This window comes from Chinchilla lanigera, unplaced genomic scaffold (assembly GCF_000276665.1).
Source record: "Chinchilla lanigera isolate Chin_1 unplaced genomic scaffold, ChiLan1.0 scaffold00005, whole genome shotgun sequence".
NCBI classification, from domain to species: domain Eukaryota; kingdom Metazoa; phylum Chordata; class Mammalia; order Rodentia; family Chinchillidae; genus Chinchilla; species Chinchilla lanigera.
Window position 1 is genome coordinate 13,062,237 of NW_004955406.1, and position 19,352 is coordinate 13,081,588.

Here is a 19,352-nt window from a genome sequence, read left to right on the forward strand (position 1 = left end):
GAAGATGGTAATATCCCCACCTTTTAGATGAAAAAAGTAGTTAAAATGAACCACTAAGTAGGTGGCAAAATTCAGAATGTACTTAGAATCTTTTGCTATAAATCTGCTTTTCCATTTTGCGTCTCAAATGAAATTATACTCATTTTGATTAGTGGCAGTTGTCTAGGTTAAAAAAAAACCTGGGCTTTACAGTGAGATAGCTTAAGATTCAATTCCAACTTGTTCATTTGCTGCTTTGTAACTTGGGCAAGGAACTAGTCTTCTGAACCTGAGTTTTCTCATTTAGTAATCAAGGATCAACCTTTCAGGATTCGTAAGGCATATATGAAAGTAGCCCGTATAATATCTGACACATAGGTAAATATTAAGACGTTAGTTATCAACCCACAATTGGCAGGTAAGCAGTTAAAACATTTGATTCAGTAGTATGTACAAAATGGGAAGGTGATGGCATACCGTAATAGTGTGCACATGCGTGCATGTGTGTTTATAACACAGTTTTACTTTTTACCAGGTGGTGGCACTTTCCTCCTGCATTCACTCAGCTCTCTCGGGTACTCAGTAAGCTAGCTTATGGAGGTCTAATTCTTGCCCTCTTATTTGTGTTACAGAAGAAACGCTGCAAATATAAAACTGAAAAAATTGAGACCATAAAGCCTGCAGATCCATTGCACCCTATAGCTAATGGAGACATAAAAGGAAGAAAGCCCTTTACGAACCAGAGAGATTTTTCTAATATGGGGGAAGTTTATCACTCTTCTTATAAGGGCCCTCCATCTGAGGGAAGTTCAGAAACTTCATCGCAGTCAGAAGAGTCCTATTTTTGTGGCATTTCAGCTTGCACAAGTTTGTGCAATGGACAGTCCCAAAAGACAAAAACTGAAAAGAGGGCTTTAAAACGAAGGCGTTCTAAAGTCCAAGACCAAGGAAAATTGATAAAAACTCTAATACAGACTAAGTCGGGATCATTGCCGAGCCTGCATGACATAATCAAAGGAAACAAAGAGATCACCGTGGGAACATTTGGTGTTACAGCAGTCTCGGGACATACCTAATATTAATTGAAATTTTCGTACTGGGGGCTTTTTTTGTTCTTTGAAAAACAGTCTGTGGTATTTGAAGGGATTAGGGGAGGGAGAAAATATTATTGGGAGAAGTATTCAGAAATTATGGTTTATGCCTCTTTAAAAAGTAGATGGGATTGTGTCAATCTTGGTTAATGAGCTACAGTTTTAACAAGGCTGCTCACTTCCTATGAGGACAATGGTAGACTTTTTATAAAGATGTTTTTCACAGATTAATTACTGGGACAAAAGTAATTGGGAAGCCCAGTTCCTTGGGTGGGATAGGAATGAAAGCCTAACCCTCTTCCTTTAGCTTTGTTCCTGTTTCTTGCACCTTCCCCATATTTATGTGCCTTTTGTCTATTTATAATGCCACTGGAAGAGGAGGGAGAACTTTTTCTGTCATTTGATTTCTTTTATAAATTTGTTAGGTTTTTGAAGCCGCAAACACTACAAGGTTTTAAGGCGGTATGTGCCGGAGGCTCAAAGTAGTGTGGGTCAGACGGTGTAAAGACCCCAAAGACTTGCCGAACAAATCTCTGTTTAGCAAACTCACTGGAAGTGAGCACTTGCTGGAACATTTCAGCGTGTTTGTTTAGGTAAATGGTGATGCTCGGAATGTTATTTTCCTTTAATTTATTTGGACAGGATTACTTTTTTCTTAGTCACTAACCCGGTGAGAAAAGCTGTAAAATCTTTTCTTGCCCATAAGTGGTATTTGCAAACGGATTTTTTATAAATTCACCTTTAAACACAACCAGTTGAGAAGGTTTCTTTAGCTGTGTTACATTTTAAACAGTATACAATAAACACTAATCCTCCAAACTTTCACATCACTATTTTCTAGTACAAACATAAAGAAGTTGAAGGCGGGACAACTGTGTAAAGGTCTCATAGTGTAATCACTGCCTATATACATATACGCTCAGAACCAGCTAGTGAGTTTGTCAAGCCTTGTCTAACCGGTCAAGTCTAAAGGGATTGTTATTCCTTGGTGTTTGCTTTGTATTGGCTACAATGTGCAGAGATACATATGTGTGCTGTCAATGTGTTTGTCATTATTTGTCTTACTTTTCCTTTAAAAATATTGGCAGTGACTGTATTTGAACACAATGATTTCTTAGTGTGAGATTGTACAGTAATGAGTGAAAGTGGAACATGTTTCTTTTTGAAAGGGAGAGAATTGACCATTTTGTGTTGTGAGATTTAAGTTATAACTTATTGAGCACTTTTAGTAGTAACTGTTTTTGTTTAATACCTTTCTTGGGGTATTGTTTGTAATGTGACTTATTTAAAACCCTTTTTGTTTGTTTAAGTTGCTGCTTTAGGTTGAGAGTATGTTTTAGGAGACTAAATTTTTTTTCTAGTCTGCACAGTTAGCCATTCAGAGCAAGAGGGCTTGATAGTACAGAAGCCCCTTAAGAAAAGGTCCAGATGAGAACAGAGTGGAACGTGCACCATCTGTGTGTTATGGCGAGAAGATTTTCAATATGTAACTACAGAGCTGTAGTGCCATTAGAAACTGTGAATTTCCAAATAAATCTGAACACTTGTCTTTATTAATTGCTGACTCTTCCATCCTTTGAAAGAAAATGCACAAATTTTTACTAATTTCTAACATAGATTTTTTTGCCACTTTTAAAGTGAAATACCACAGCATCTCTTTAAATAATAATTTCAGCCAACAACACGTAATATATCTTCACATGAACATATTTTTCTTTATACAGTGATAGCACCATTTTCAAACACCAAAATGACAGTGTGGAATATTTAGAAGATGTACGTGTGCTTTTGTCTTGTATTAGATGCCATCATTAAAACTAGAAATTTTTAACTTTTCCCTATCCGATAACCTAATAACATTTTGTAATATGAGTTTTATTTTTCCTCTCTCAGATTATAGCTACATAAAGGGGGGAAAATAACACTTAAGGAATGAAGACTCTTACCAGTAGATCTGTGCCTGGTTAAGAAGCAGAGTATACACGAGTTGAACATCCCTAAACTGAAATCCAGAATGCCCTGAAATTCAAAACTTCTATGTGTTCTAAATGGATTTTCAGTGTTTCTTGATGACCAACCTCATTTTATTTCTTTTTCTAATGTCAAGTAAAACATTAAAATGATACGAAATGAATTGCCAGACTGAAGAATTAGGACAAGGATGCAAAATTAAGTTCATTTTATTGGAGTTTTAATATGTATTGAGGGTGTACAAAATTAAGTGGTATTAGGAGGCTTGTTTGGTAAAACAACACTAATTCGTTCCATACTGTGACCCACTGGTGTCACCCACCTTTCCCCACCAAGGGTTTCTTGCTCCCCAGCAACAATTTTCACCTCTGTTCTCCAGTTACGGTCCTTATCTTGTGCTGTTTATTGATTTTCCAGTTTTAGATACATGTCTAGTTTGAATATATGAACTCATTGGCACAGACATGAAGTACATTAAACTTGTATCTTTAATGTGGTTAAATAAATTATTAATTGTAGTATGTTAAGTTACATAACTTAGAAATACTGCTTTTTAACTGCACCTCACAGAATAAGCATTCACACAATTTTCTCCAACTTCATAGTTTGAAAAATTTCAAATTCATAGCAAAGTTGAACTCATTGTCCCAGATCCATCAGTTAACATTTTAGACTTTCTATACATATTTGTGTGCCTTTTCCTGTGTGTGTGTATAAAATGCATTTTGGGAGTGAACCATTTGAAAGTGATCTGAGATATTATGACCTTTCACCCTAGATATTTCAGCATGCGTTTTCGTAGAATAAGGACATTCATACGAGCTACATGACCATAATGCCAATATTCCACCTAAGAAAACTGATAATTTCATAATATCTGATACATAGTAGTATGTAGTCAGGTTTCTTCAGTTATTCCTCATACATCCTTATGTTTTCTGTCTTTTTTGTCTGCAGTCCAACCAAATTTCATTTGGTTGAAATGTATATTTAATGTCTTTTTAAAACTACTGCTTTATGACTGCACATCCTCATGTAAGGGCCAGGCATATTTTATCTGAATCATTTACTTTCTAAAGTGAACACAATGTTTTGAGAGAGGTATTGATATTACCCAACCCACAAGTATTCATTTGTATAACATTAAGACACTTTAAATTCTCTTGTGCTGGGGTACATATTGATGACCTCTGCATTGTTCTCCCCTTAATTTATGATTTTTAAAAATTCATCTTTAGAATATTTACAGCAGTGTACTGTTGTAAAGACTTCATTGCAGTTGTGAAATCAAATACTCAGAACCAAATTTTTTTGAGTATGTCAAATCTTAAATCCCAAGCAAATGCTTTCTAACACTTTTTTAAAGTCTTTTTGAGTAAATAATTTTTTAAAAAGTGAACAAGATAAAAGCCAAGTTTTAGCCCTAGAATGGTTCAAAATAGCCAGATGCCAGGGAGGTGGTAGATTGGTTCACGAGTAGATTCTCCTATTTGCCCTTTGCCTTTTAAAACAATTTGGCACTGGACAAATCACAAGCTCGCTGAGCATGAGGTTTCTCAAAGGATTGTTCGAGTATGAAATACTAGTAGGCGTATTCATAGTATGCAGTACAGTCAGTGTAAAGTACTAATGTCTGGACGCCCAGGGTTCTCATCCCTGGCCTCCGTACATCCACCAGCAGGGGTCAAGAAAGCAGATCATCATGGCTGTTGTAAAGATGCCTTGTCCGCAGCCTCAGTGTACACCATCATGTGAAAGATCACCAAGGAGTTTAGAACCCTGTTTCTTTTTCCTTTCCCATCTCTTCCCAGGACGGGATTGAACCTAAAGCTTTTTTAAAAATTTTTTTGAGATAAGGTCTTGCTAAATTGTCCAGGCCAGCATAGGCTTAAACTTTTGATCCTCCTGACTCAGCCTCCCAGATTCTTGGGATTACAGCTATATGCCACCACTCCCTGCTCTCACCCATATTCTTGAGATCACTCATTTCAATACTATTTCATCATTCGTGATGATTTCAACTTGTATCTTACATTTTTGTTTATTAATCTCTTCTTTCATCTTGTTTTCAAGACTATAATTAGCTACCTCATCCAATGAATAAATTTTATCAATATACATAATCCTTTAATACCAATTTCAAGCGTCTAACTCTGACCACCATCTTCCATGATTTCACCTCACACCCTGAGAGTTCCTTTATCTTACTCAAGCCTACAATCTACTGATCATACCCCGTGTACACTATCCCTCACTCCCTGGAAGTCCTTACTTTTAGCGAGTTTGAATTCCATAGCTAGTCCTTAAAATTCTTCTCTTTCCTATATCTTTAATTTTCTTGTCTGTCTCTTGCCTTGATCTACTTGCTCAGAAAAGCAATTCCCTGGTGCAATCCAGTTTCTGCACATCTGTGTCCACAAAGCTAAGGCAGGCCAAAGAGAATTGTGGTGACTCTTCTCATGTCATTTGGTGACTGCTGATTTCAAATGTGCCCTTAAAACTGCCAACGCACTTCATTTTCTCAGTCTATCAAGCGTCCTGCACTATTTCAAGCTTTCTCCCCAAAAGACATTTCCCTGCCCTTATATCATCTGATGACCTTTCTATTTCACTGAGAAAGATGAAAGTTACCAAGACCTCACACGCTCCTCCTTCTAGCCTTTGTCCTGTGATCTGCCTCTGTTCCTGCTGCATAGGACAAACTGTCTCCTCAAAGCCCAATGCTCTGCTTGTGGACTCTGTTCCATTCTTTTTTATTTTATTTTATTATTATTTTTTTTTTTTTTGGTTTTTCTCCGGTACTGGGAACCAAACTCACGACCTTGCGCTTGCCAGGCAGGTGCTTTTGCCGCTGAGCTAAATCCCCAGCCCCTCCATTCTTCATTTTAGCTGGCTGGACATTGCTTCATTTTTTTTTTTCTGTATTAGTGTTTTTCCCTTTTAGCATAGATCACTTCTGCCAGCATACTAACATACCTCATACCTCTGCTAACCATTTTAAGTCCTGTCTAGCCCATGTTTCCCCCTAATTACTGCCTATTTTTCTGTTCCATTTTATAACAAAACTTGTTGATAGATCTAACCTCACCATTATCATTTCTTACCATTCTTTCTTGAACTCAGACAAACCATTTGGAATACCCAGTCCCAGATAACAGGCAGAACTTGCCATTTCACTCTCCCATAGTTCTACTCTGCTCCCAGGTAACACCCTGATGTAGGTTCGAAGCCTAAGCATAGATCACTTTTGCCAGCATACTAACATACCTCATACCTCTGCTAACCATTTTAAGTCCTGTCTAGCCCATGTTTCCCCCTAATTACTGCCTATTTTTCTGTAAAGGGAGCAAGTAAGTTTTCACTTTCCCCATGCTGGGATAAGATGGGTCTGGCAGACATTTAAAGATTACTTGTCTAAAAAGTATTAATTTAAAGATTACTCAAAAAAAAAAAAAAAAAAAAAAAAAAAAAAAAAAAAAAAGATTACTCATAACCAGTGAGGATATTTTGGAGGAAGCTCTCACTGGATTTTTTTGACCTGTGTTCCCCGGGTATAGATGATGCACTAGTCCCTGGATAATCTTTTAGTCCCTTCCAGCTCCTAGGCCCATCAATAACTGTAGTTTCTCTGCTGAGCCCTGACTCCTCCTTCAGGCAGCCTTACTGGAGAGCACTGAATCTATCTCCTGCCAGAAGCCTATTGCGTATTGTCCATACTCCAGAAAAAGTTGGAATGCTGCCCATCCAGACGGGATACCAAACTCTTGGTTCTTTTGTTGTTGTTGTTCTGTATTTCTTAATTGCTTTCAGGGCTAGGATGCCATTTGCAGAAGAACCAGTTTCAGGCATTAGGCCAGTGGAATGCCCCATAAGGTCTATATTTTGTAGTCACAGCCTTACTTGAGACAAGATGTTGCATTTAGTATCTGTCCTCTATTATTTTTGTAAAATAGTATCAAAAATTTACAAAGTTACATTTTCTAATTGGCTTTAGGGGAAAGAAATATAATACTCTTTGAATAGATTATAGGAAACAAATGTCTAAAGGGAAAATTCCAGCACACTGGGAGCCTGGCTGAGGCAGGAGGATCTCAACTTCAAACCCAGCCTGGGCAACTTTGTGACTTGGCAGACCTTGCCCCAGAATGAAAAAAGGGGGCTGGAGACCTAACTCAGTGTGAAGGCCCTGACTCCGTTACCCAGTAGTGAATTTTTTTTCTTTTTTCTTTTTCTTTTCTTTTCTTTTTTTTTTTTTTTTTTGTGTGTGTGTGTGTGAGGGCAGAGTGATTGGGACTTAGTACATGGAACTGGGAATAGCAAGAGAGTTAAGAGAAAATATTCAGTGTAGAAAAAAGTGCTAACATATATAGTATATAGTTATCAGATAACAGTATAAGTCCTTTCAAAGAGGTGTGTTGTTCAGTGAGACAAAGTATATAATTTTACGAACACAATTGATTAGTCAGGGTCTGGATATTTCTAAGGGGTCAGGAAGTCTACAGTGTCAAATCTAAGAACCAGGCAGTGATCAGGAGAAATGAATAGTATTAATATCAGCAGTAAAGATAAGTCTTCTTTCCCCAGGAGCAGGCAGTCAGAATTCTTATTTATTGGGGGTTTATGGAACTTTAAAAGAGGGAGTACAAAAATGACTCAAAATCCCCACATGAAAAAGAACATTGATTTGAGGGAGGCCGAAATGCTAATATACATCAGACAGATCAAAGAGGCTCTTCTTTAAAATAACACTGTCACAACAGAGAACGGAAACTGTGGCTCTTCTTTTCCCCCAAGAGTCTGGTCTCCCCCAAAGCCTCCAGAAAATGTGTTTGCATGAGCCCCACCCCTGCTGCATTAGATCTGGCCTGTGTACCTCTATGTCTGAGAGCACTGGAACTTGTCAAGTTGCTCAAAAATAACTAAAATTTTTACCACAAGCCATATTTCCTATACCAGGCTGTCTGCTGTCTAGCACAAGGCTGTCTGCTATGGGTTTGTATCTCCATTCTGCAGTATTTATGGAAAAGGAGTAGTGTAATTAAGTGTCTTAGTTAGTTTTCTCTCGTTGCTGAAACGAAACACCCAATGCCCAAAACTGAGGAAGGAGAGGTTTATTTAGCTCACAGTTTGTGGAGGTTTCAGTCCATAATTGGCTGGCTCCAAGGCAGAGTGGCACACAGTTCATGGCAGTGGAAGACAGCAAAAACAGCAAGAGCAAAAATGGGGAAGCAGCAAATAAGCCTCTTTCCCTCCCTTATGTTGTGTGCAGGCTACTCACCCTAGGGTGAGTATAACACACACCCGTAGTCCCAGCATTGGGCCATGAATCATCATAAACTCTAAAAGCCCGCCCCAGGACCACATGTGGCCTTTGGGGGGAACATCTACACACAAAGCATAGCACTAAGAGATAGTCTGTTGAATGAAATTTAAGGAATGATTTTACCTCTCCAGAATTTTTGCTGAGGAACACTAATAAATTGTTTACCCATTTCAGACCTCCTTTAAGAGAAATTACAGGTGCACAAACCTCCACTGGTAATTAAGGTGTTACTTGCCCCCAAATTTGTAATTTAGTGGTTTTCACCATATGATTTAAAGCTCCAGGGTTCACTCTCTAATGCAGTTGTCTTTTGGGCTGTGTCTTAAAGACTCAGAAGTTTACCAAGAAATGGAAACGCTGGTGATGGGCACCGTCAGGGAAGGATGTGAGTTGGGAGTGGGCATCAGGAGGGCATTTCATCCAGAAAGAGCCCAAAGAAACCCAGGAGTGCAAAGTGGAACGAGCTTCAGAGTGACAACTAGTCACTGATCTAATGGATTTCAAATTTGTTTTCCAGGTGGGAGGCAATTAGATTTCTCTCTCGCCTCATTGTAAGAAGATGCAGTTGAAGAATTATCCTCATAAGTTGTTCTGCTCACAAAGATTGGTAGGTGTGGAATCTCCAAGGTACTGTCTAGCTCCTTGGTAATAGGCCCATGTTTGAGAGGACAGCTACCTAGTATTCAGGAAGCAGCTCATGGCTATGGTCCTGGATCCTTGTTGATGTTGTTCTGGGCTAATTAACAGAGGTTCACATTTCTACTCTAGCTCAGATACAAATGGAAATGTCCCCTATGCAGGACATTTTATGCCAAACATCCCCTGTGCAGGACGTTTTATGCCAAAATACACAAAAGTGGAGCAGACAAATGGGACTATCAAGAGAAAGGCCGAAAGGAAGAACCATGAAGCAAACTTGTGATGTCTAACTACAAGGGCCTCTTTTCCTCTGGAGGAGGTTAAACAAATGAGATCAGTGACAGCTCACTGATGACAAAGATTAAGAAGAATAACACTATCCATCTCATCCTGGGCAGGTAAGAAGAATATCATGACAAAGGGTAGAATAATGGCTCTCTCAATCTGGCTCAGTGAGCAAACTACCTGGACAATATTATCAGCAGGAAAGCTTACAATAATCGAGGTCACAATTTCTTGTATAAGCATCCAGGGCCAATTATATTAAAATGTTTTCAGTTCCATCCCATGTAAGAAAGCAGACCTGGAGCAGCATCCCTCTCCCCAGCATAGGAGAGCAGACCTGTGATGGGGGAGTAGCACCCGCCCCCAGGGGAGCACAACACAAGGCAGTGGAGGCAAAGACGAACCAACCAGCCAGACCTTGGTTGAAACACCTGGGGAGAGAAGGGAGCAACCAGACTATTACGTGCAGCAGCCCACTTGAACCGCTGCCTTGCAGCCTACATCCAGCAGAGCACAGAGGGCTATCTCATTCCCCATCTGCTAGCGAAACTAAGGACGTGCCTTGGCCTGAACTGTTATCACAATCTGAGGGGAATGAGCAGGGGGCCCTCTAGTCCAAGGTGGGCACCTCAAAGATCCATAGACCCTAAAGGTAGGCATAGAAAACCATTTCTGGCTAGATCCCAAGTCCACAGATTGTGGAAAGAAACCACTCATTCAATAACACAGGGATTTTTTCTTTGACTCAGTCTCTTTGCTTTTCTTACTGTATATTATTTTTATCTTTTCTTCATTGGGTTTTTTCAGGATTGAGGTTTTTCTCCCACTTTATTTTATCTCTTCTTTTAGTTCCTTGTCTTACTTTTACTGTTTTCCCTTCTGATGTTTTTTCTCATTTCCAGTTTTTGCTGTTTATCTTCTTTCTTCTTTTTCTTATTCATTCTTTCCAATAACTGTTCCCTATCATTATTAATTTCCTTTTACTCCTTAATAGTACTGCTATCTTACTTTTCTTACCTCCTTCTCATTTCCCATTGATGAACTTTTTGAATTTTGCTTTTTGTTTCACTCTTCAGTTGACCAGCCCCTCCACATTTACTAGTATAACTACTAAGCTTTACAAATCTATAGATAGTTAACTCTATGGTACTACTGTTGAACAGTGTACTGCTTTTAGTAGAGTTGTTCCATTTAATAGAGATCTACTGTAGGTCAAGGTAAATATTTGGTTTGTCTTAGTGTTCATAGTATAATTACAGATCTCTTTTCTGTGGACAAGAGTGATACTTTATTAGTCCTTAGGGTCTGTCAATATTCAGTTTGTATTTAATGCTATACTTGATGCTGGTTTTATTACTATAGCAAAAGTGTCATAGCTGTTGCTATTAATCAGTTTTCTTGGGGTGCCAATATCTAAATTGCCTAGGGATCCTTAATAATACTGTGGACCATTCCAGGAGGACTGGATATTGTGACAAACACACTGCAACCTCCAATATCAAGTAAGTAGAGGCAAAGGCCAGTAGTTAGCCATGCCCAGAGAATATCACTGAAAAATAGGTATTAACTAAAGAGATCTCCATACTAGAAAGGAAACTTTTCACTACAATAAACCCACAAAACTCAACACAAAACAACAAAAGTAGAAACATGAGAAGACATCCAGCAAATTCCTCCAAAAGCTCCGAAAGCCCCCAAAGCTGATCCATGGGGCATTGAAGGGGAGGAAACCAAAAGCCTCAGATTATCTGAAATGGTATCAGGAAAGACAACAAAACAGTTCAACAAGGCAATTGACTAGATCACAGAACATATAAGTAACAAAATATTGGGCCAATTTAACAAAATCATTAATAGAGGAGCTAAACAAAATGGTGCAAAACACGCATGACCAGTATAGAAAAGGATTGGAGTCCTTAAATAGGCTCCAAATAGAAATTCAGAAGATGAAAAATTCTATTGAAAGTATTGATAGCTCAGAACTAGAAGACAGGGCTGTTGTCAGGGACCAATTAATGAGAGACATCATAAAAGCAAAAGAACAAGACTCAACAGCTCCCTGGTGATACAAAGAAGACTAAGATTAATTGGAATAAGTAAAAAATCAGAAGACAGAACAAATGGCCTAAAAAATATGTGTACTGGAATAATAGCTGAAAACTTTTCAAATAAGGTGAAAGAATTTAATATACAGATAACTGAGGCATGTATAACCCCAAATAGCTGTGACCAGATAAGAACTTCCCCATGACACATCATAATTAAAATCCCAAAAGTTCAACACAAGAGCAGAATCTTAAAAGCAGTTAAAGAATCACTTTTAAAGGAAAACCTATTAAAATTACAGCAAACTCCTCAACACAATCCTTAAAAGCTGGGAGAGCTTGGCATGAAGTGTTTCAAGCCCAAAGAGAAAACAATTTCCAACCCAGGCTGACATATCCTGCAAAACTAGCTCTCAAACTTGATAGAGAAATGAGATACTTTCATGATAAAGAGCACCCAAAGAAATTCATGACAAGCATTCAAATGAGCATTCCAAAAAATATGCAAGGATACCCTAGAAAGAGACAATGAAGCTAACAATGACAACACATCTACTGGAAAGAATAAACCAAGAAGGGGTGAGCAGTTAAGTAGAAGTGAAAGACAGGGAATCAAGACAGAAAAATAATGCAATGACAGGGATAACTCAATACCTATTGAATTATTCCTACCAGTAATAACTCTTAATGTAAATGGTCTCAATTCCCCATTCAGAAGACACAGACTGGCACAATGGATAAAGATACAAAATCCAACAGTATGTTGTACACAAAAAACACACCTAACCCACAAAGAAACTCATAGACTAAAAATCAAAGGATGGAAAGCAATACATATGTAATAGGAACCCCACAAAAGCAGATATAATCATCTTATATTCAAACAAAGTGGACTTCAAGCCAAAACTGATCAAATGAAGCAAAGACAGTCATTGCATATTGGTTAAGAGAACAACCCAACAGGAAGCAGCAACAATTATTAGCATATATGCACTGAACAATGGGGCACCCAATTTCATAAAACAAGTACTGCTGGACATAAACGATCAAATAAACATCAGTGCATTTATACTGGGAGCCCTCAATACCCCACTATCACAAATAGATCAACTAGACAAAAGCTCAACAGACCAATACCAGAGCTGGCTTTCAGTCATCTGTGCTTTGAAGCATGGTGCCTATAGTTTTCCTGAGCAGTCAAGTGCTGCTGTCAACCTTTGTGCTCTTTTGCTTTGCTGCTACCCAGCTCCTGGAGGCCAAGGCCATTGGTTCCAGAGACTTGAAAGCCCCACTCACCTACAGTTGCTCAACAATTACCTGGTACACAAGGGTTACATCAAGGGATATGTGCCCGCACAAGCAGATGCAGCAGTATTTGAAGCAGTCTTTGGCCCCCTAGCTGCTGATTTATATCATGTCCCATGTAGGTATATTCACATCAAGTCTTATGAAAAGGAAAAGGCCAGCCTGCCAGGAGTGAAAAAAGCTTTAGGCAAGTATGGTTATGCCGGTGTGGAAGATACCACAGGAAGTGGAGCTACAAATAGTGAAGATGATGATTATATTGATCTCCTCGGATTGAGGAGGAGGAGGGAAACAATGAAGCTAAGAGAAGAATGACTCACACAGTATGAATCCAAGAAGGTCATAAAGCCTGCATTTGTTGGCAAGTCTTCCATCTTACTAGATGTAAAACCTTGGGATGATGAGACAGATATGGCAGAATTAGAGGAATATGTCTGAAGCATTCAAGCAGATGGCTTAGTCTAGGATTCTTCTAACTAGTTCTAGTACAATATGAAATTTTAAAACTTCATCTATGTAGTTGAAGATAATAAAGTCAGAACAGATATGCTAGAAGAGCACATCACTGCTTTTCAGGATTATGGCTAGTACATGGATGTGGCTGTTTTTCACAAGATAACATTTAGCCTGAATTATTGCTCTTCAATAAAAGCTTGAAAGATTTTTTTAAAAGGAAAGAAAGACATCTCAAAGTTGCATAAAATCTTTGAACAAATAGGCTTAATATCTATTGACATAGTGTTCCACCCAACACAGCACTCATTCTTTCAGCAGTACATGAAACTTTCTCCAAAATATACCACACACTAACCAATAAAGCAGCCTTAAAGAAATGTAAAAGAATTGAAATTATACCATGACATTATCAGGCCATACCACAATAAAGTTAGAAATAAATCACAAAAGAAAATGCAGAAATTATGCAAATGCATGGAAATTAAAAAATACACTCTTAACTTCACAATGGGTTAAAGAAGAAATCAAGGAAAAAATAAGATAGTTTCTAGAACTAAATGTGAATGCCAGTACAACAGACCAGAATTTATGGAACACAATAAAAGCAGTCCTAAGTGGTAAATTTATAACTGTTAATGCCTGCATCAAAAAACAGAGCAAGCCCATATGAATAACTTAACAATGCACTTCAAGGTCCTAGAAAAAAACAAGAAAAATACAAACCCAAAGCTAGTACAAGGAAGGAAACCTCCACAAACTGTGAGCTAAATAAACCTTTTCTTCCTTAATTTTGGGCATCGGGTGTTTTGTCGCAGCAATGAGAAAAAAGTAACCAAGACAGCTCCTAAAACCCATGGAGTCTTCAGAGTGGTAAGAGTGATTTGTCTAAGCCAGTGAAATGACTACTGGCTTGGATGTTCCTAAATATGTTAAGGATGGAGTCTGAGTGCCCAAAGACTAATGCAGATCAGAGGGTTGAAGCTAAGCCCTGATTCTTGGTCTCTAGGGAGGGGAACAGAGCTAAACATGAGGTAAGCACCAATTGCCAATGGTGCAACTAATCCTAAGCAATGAAGCATCTTTAAAATCCTTAAGTGACTAGGTTCAGAGATCTCCTTGGTTGGCAAAAGTATCCATGTGCCTGAAGAGTGACATACTCCAACTTCAAGGGGAAAGAAGCATGTGCACCAGAGACTCTTTCAGTCCTTGCTTTATGAACCACTTCATCTGTCCCTTTACCTATATCTATTATAATATTATGGCCCATAAATTGATAAATAAAAGCACAGTCATCCTTCCTTCAAGATCTTCAGAGGGTTAATTCCAGGACTTGCAAAAATCCACAGATGCTCAAGTCCCTTATATATAAAATGGCACGGCATTTGCATATAACCTATGCATATCTTCCTGTATACTTTAAGTCTTCTCTAAGTATGTAGGCCTCAGAGTAATCAGATGTCTCGTGTGATAACTGGCTTCTTAAGAGCTAGCCCTGTCACCTCCCTTGCTCAGGAACAGCTCAGATTCACATGGGAGACATGAATATATATTGGAAACCATGGCCCATTTGGAGGTTGTTCTGGAGACTCACTATCATGGAATGATTTTTTCAAACCACAAAATCTAAACCCAGGCTGGGTTGCAAACTCATTTATCCACATGGACCAGGCAGGTGATATATGAGTAAGTAGGGAGGTTCTGATACAAGACAATGGAGACTGGGACATGCTGGGGAGCCCTGAAAGCACAGACCTTATTAAAGGACAGTTGACTTTGCCTTCAAAAATATAGGCCCCATGCTACTGCATCCTTTGAATTTCCAAAGAGAACCAGCTGTCTAGGCTTTACATAAAATGTCCTAATCTCAAAAATATGGTACTGGGGAAGCAAAAGACTCCTGTGTTTGGTCCCTGGGCTGCCAGTTTGTAAACTTTCTTCTAGATCTCGAAAGTAATGTCCATGCTCATTAGCACAGCATACAAGGCCATCATGACCTGTGGGGACTATGTTGCCTGACCATCCAACCTCATTTCCTGGTCCTCTGTACCATGCATACATTTGCCAAGTATTTATCAATTCTTCCTATGTGCCAAGCATACTGTAGGTGCTAGAGATGTAGCAGAGAACAAAACAGTCTTTAACCTCCTTGCATTTTAGTTGGAAGAGACAATCAATAAATAATTAAATGTCTAAGATGTCAGATGTTACTAAGTACCATAGAGAAAAATAAGGTAAGCTGAGCCCAGCACAACAGGTAATAGTCCAATCCTTGCTCTTCTCACACTTTTCTGTCTGTCTTGAATGACCTTTCTCTTTAAGCTTCGCTGTCTGCTATACCCATCACTTGGGACTTAGCTTGAGTGTCACAACCTGTGAAGTATTTTCTGTTATCCCCTACCCAGCCTGCTAGTGTGTGGTGACCTTGCTTTGTAGGGGACCTGGTTGGTCTCTTGTACCCTGGGAAGGAATGGCAGTGGGTATCAGGAAAATAAAAATGAGAGATAAGAGCTGGATAAAGTGGAGGCAACCTCTTACCTGATGGGCGAGGACCTAACATCAACAGCAGGGGTGTTTATACTCTTGCAAAGTGAGTATCATGAGAGACAAAGTTGCCTAGTGACTAATGACGATATTGTTGAGGAGGGTGCTTTTCTCAAAACTCAGATAGCTTGACTGCTTGAGGCACTCTGGCTCTGTTCTGCACCCACACATATGGCCAATTTCCAGCTGGAGCCACTCCCAACATATTTCCCTTTTCTGTTTTGTTGTGGAAGTGATGGGTGTTTAGTTGAAGCTGGAAAAGCTGTGCTTAAAGAATATAGTCCAAAATCCATAACAGTGGTTAGCTACCAGTCTAGCTGGCAATTGTTAGAGGTTGTTGGTGACTTGAACCTTTTATGGCTAACCTATTACTATGGTATTGCTTTTATACATCTTGTGGTTACACTTTTCTGCTGGATGTTTAAGACCAAGTTAAAGTGAGACCTGTATAAATAAAAAATTAACTTCTTGCTATCAAGGTCAGTTAAATCTCCTCAGGAATGACCTTGGAACCAAGTACAGCACCTCTAGTTCTTCTGTGGTGTCAGCCATTTGGATGAGTCATGGCCATTGCTTGACCAAATTGCTTTCTGTGAAAGCTCGAGAGTTTTTTTTTTCTCTCCTGGTGACTCTTCTTAGGCACACTATACATTGTGGAATTACTTTCCACTGTGTATAATCTCCTTGATCAGAAATTAGGGACTCAACCAAGTTACTAGAATGTCACAGCAGAGGTTCTCTTATGTCTTGAGTCCTCATTGACCTCAGAGAGCTAGGGCCAAAATATGGGCTATCCTCTTAGCCCAATTTATCTCTCTGACTGTTGGTTTCCAAACCTTAGAGAAGATTACTGGCATTAAGTTTTAAGGGAGGCAATAAGCTTAATATTAGTATCTTATCTGAATATTAAACACCTTAGAACATAAAATGGAACCATTATTTTCTAACAGCTATGGATATCCTAATATTTAAGTCCTAACAGAATGTTAACAAGTAACAGTTACATATTTTTACACAGAAATTTAGAAATCAAAACCATACATAACATTGCTACATGACAATCATTATGACATTTTGTAACATATCTAATTTTTCATTTTAACATAACATAACCCTTTTAACCAGTCATCTTTATCTAATACAAAAGAAACTTTTATCTAACTTGTTGACCTTTAATAGGATGTACATCACAAATTTTTGCTAAAGACAGAGGTCTGAATCTCAAAGAAAATCTTATCACAATAAATAATCTTTGTTTTACATTTTGGAAGACCTGTAGATCTGGAATCATGAATACATTTAATACACCATGAGATTAACACTAATGAATTGCCATATATATGTGAAAACCTGTGTTTCTTAATTTAGTTTTGTACCAAGAGCATCTTTTATGAGAAAACCTTACTGCAATTTTTTCTGAAGACTTTACCTTTTGACCAAATGACCAAATTATTGGGGTGTCTCTCAAGAGAGTATAGAAATCACTGAGGGCTCCTGATTAATGAAAAAAGGTTGGCCACTCCTCTACTCACCACTTGGAGCCCTGTCCAATAATCTCTCCCTACTCCAAGGAATTTTTGTTAATTGTCTTAAATGTTTTGAGCTGAGAGAAAGCCAATTTTGACCAGCTGGTAACTCAGGTGAAAGCATGTGTTTTAGTCTATAATCCAAATTACATTATGAAAGAATGATAAAAGAAAAATTATTGAGCTCAAAATAAAAGGGAACAGCTATTTACAGAATGGCAAACAAGTAAACAAGCACACAGAACAAATGAACAAACATCTTTACAAAATCAGTGTGCACTCAAATATATTTTTGATCAAATTGAATTATAGTAACTGTATTACAATTTTAGAAATTTATAATTTATATAAAGAGACTAGTCAGATTTTGTAGTCAATTAGCAGAGATGTGTCATCAGAAAAATTTTTGGAAGGAATAGAATCTTTTATCTATAATGAACATGCATATTTTGTATTTTATTCTGTCTTAAGAATACTGGTAACTTTTAACTCAGTTATCTCTATATACTGTATCCCTTGGTTAGACCTTAGATTTCTATTTTGTCAGTTTCTTCAGTAGGCCTCAGCCTCATCCTTATCTAATAGCTGTAGAGTGGTCTCTGAGACATCACTGTCACAGGACTACACTCCAGCTCCCTGAAAGGTAGTACCAACTTCTTCTCCAGATCTAAGTTCATGATATATCCAAATGGAAAGCTCCAGTGGAAAAAAAAAAAAAAAAGAAACATATGCTGGAACCCTAATTAAGTTTTTTGGCTTTACCTGATTGAATTGTCTTTCTGCTGTTATACTTTCATCTTTTGTAAAATTTTAAAAATTGAATAGTATATGTTTCCAAGTGAAGTGAGAGGGATTGATCCCCCTTTTGTTTTTGTAATTGAATTTTGATCAAACGGTGAGAAACTTGTAATACTATGTTTTGGAAAAGGAAGCCATCATATAACCTCCCTTAACCTAACATGACCCATCTGTGAAAACAGAAGCAAATCTGAAGGATGATGACAATTAATAACAACAGGGAAATTAGCCCAAAATCTGGATGGAGCCAATTAATATTACCAAATAGTGTCTGAAAATAATTCTAGATTGATCTGAACAGTTTGAGGTAAATTGTCTTTATTGGAATAGGTGATCCTATCCCAATGCGATGGGAGGCTGGAGAGAAAATGCTACAAAAAATGGCTTTGGCCCCAGACGGCTCACTTGATTTTTGACAACCCTTAGGCTGTAACTACTTGTTAGATCCTTCTTGCGTATCTCTGTCTTCCTGAGAAACCACTTTTAAGATATCACCATGTATTACAGCAGCCATTGATATTTTCCTAATAATCTATCCATAATTCTGTAATGTTTGTATTGTTCCTATCCTATTTCATAAATGGATGCATGTTTATTATTATGTGTTTCCTACAACAACCATTGAGAATAGTTAATGATTATTCAATAGATCACTCATGTATAGCTCTATTTATTTTCTTTAGAAGCCACTTTGAAGATACCAAAGTATAGTACAACAACTATTGATAATCTCCTACCTTTTTTTTCTGTAACTCACTATTATTTGTCTATTTGTTTTCCTGAGAAACTATCTCGTAGATAACAATATGTAAAACAATAACCATTGATAATTTCCTACCACTTTGTCTGTAATTTGGTAAGCCCCCCTATTATTATGTTATTCTTCTTTTACTCTTTAAAATAAAAAAAAAAGGAATAGGTGACCCTAATATGAAGGAGTTATCATAATTTGTACCTATGTTATCAAATTGTACCAACTATTTGGAGGCCAACACTACACCTGCCATTATTTATTTATTTATTTATTTATTTATTTATTTTTGCCTTTTTGAGACAGGATCTTGCTATGCAGTTCAGGCTGGTCTTGAGCTCACTTTGTGGCCCAGGCTGGTCTCAAACTTGCAACGATCCCCCTGCCTCTGCCTCCCGAGTGCAGGGATTACAGGCATGTGCCTATGCCAGACTTTTTCTTAACCCTTTTTTTTTGGCCTGCCATTATTTAAATGGGATGTCAAAAATCAACTGACTGTTTAAACTCCACTGCTTTTAGATTACACTCCAAACTTTTATCTATTTGTAAAATGCAAAAGCTTTTTTTATACCAATTTAATTTTGGACAGTAAAATAAGCAAAAAACATCAGTAGGAGTCATGAAAACTCCATAACTGAGGCT

The 19,352-nt window shown here is 37.9% G+C and overlaps 1 protein-coding gene and 1 pseudogene across 3 annotated transcripts in view; both read left to right on the plus strand.

The window, feature by feature from the left end:
* Positions 1–2,627, plus strand: part of Suco (SUN domain containing ossification factor) — a 79,525-nt gene extending 76,898 nt beyond the window's left edge. For all 3 annotated transcript variants that reach the window (XM_013520715.1, XM_005374860.2, XM_005374862.2), the window contains one exon: positions 612–2,627. In XM_013520715.1, the coding sequence (XP_013376169.1) occupies positions 612–1,055 (444 nt within the window). In that variant the 3' untranslated portion in view covers positions 1,056–2,627. The remainder of the gene's footprint in view (positions 1–611) is intronic.
* On the plus strand, positions 1,535–13,295 carry LOC102020526 (annotated as a pseudogene).
* The last annotated feature ends 6,057 nt before the right edge of the window (positions 13,296–19,352 follow it).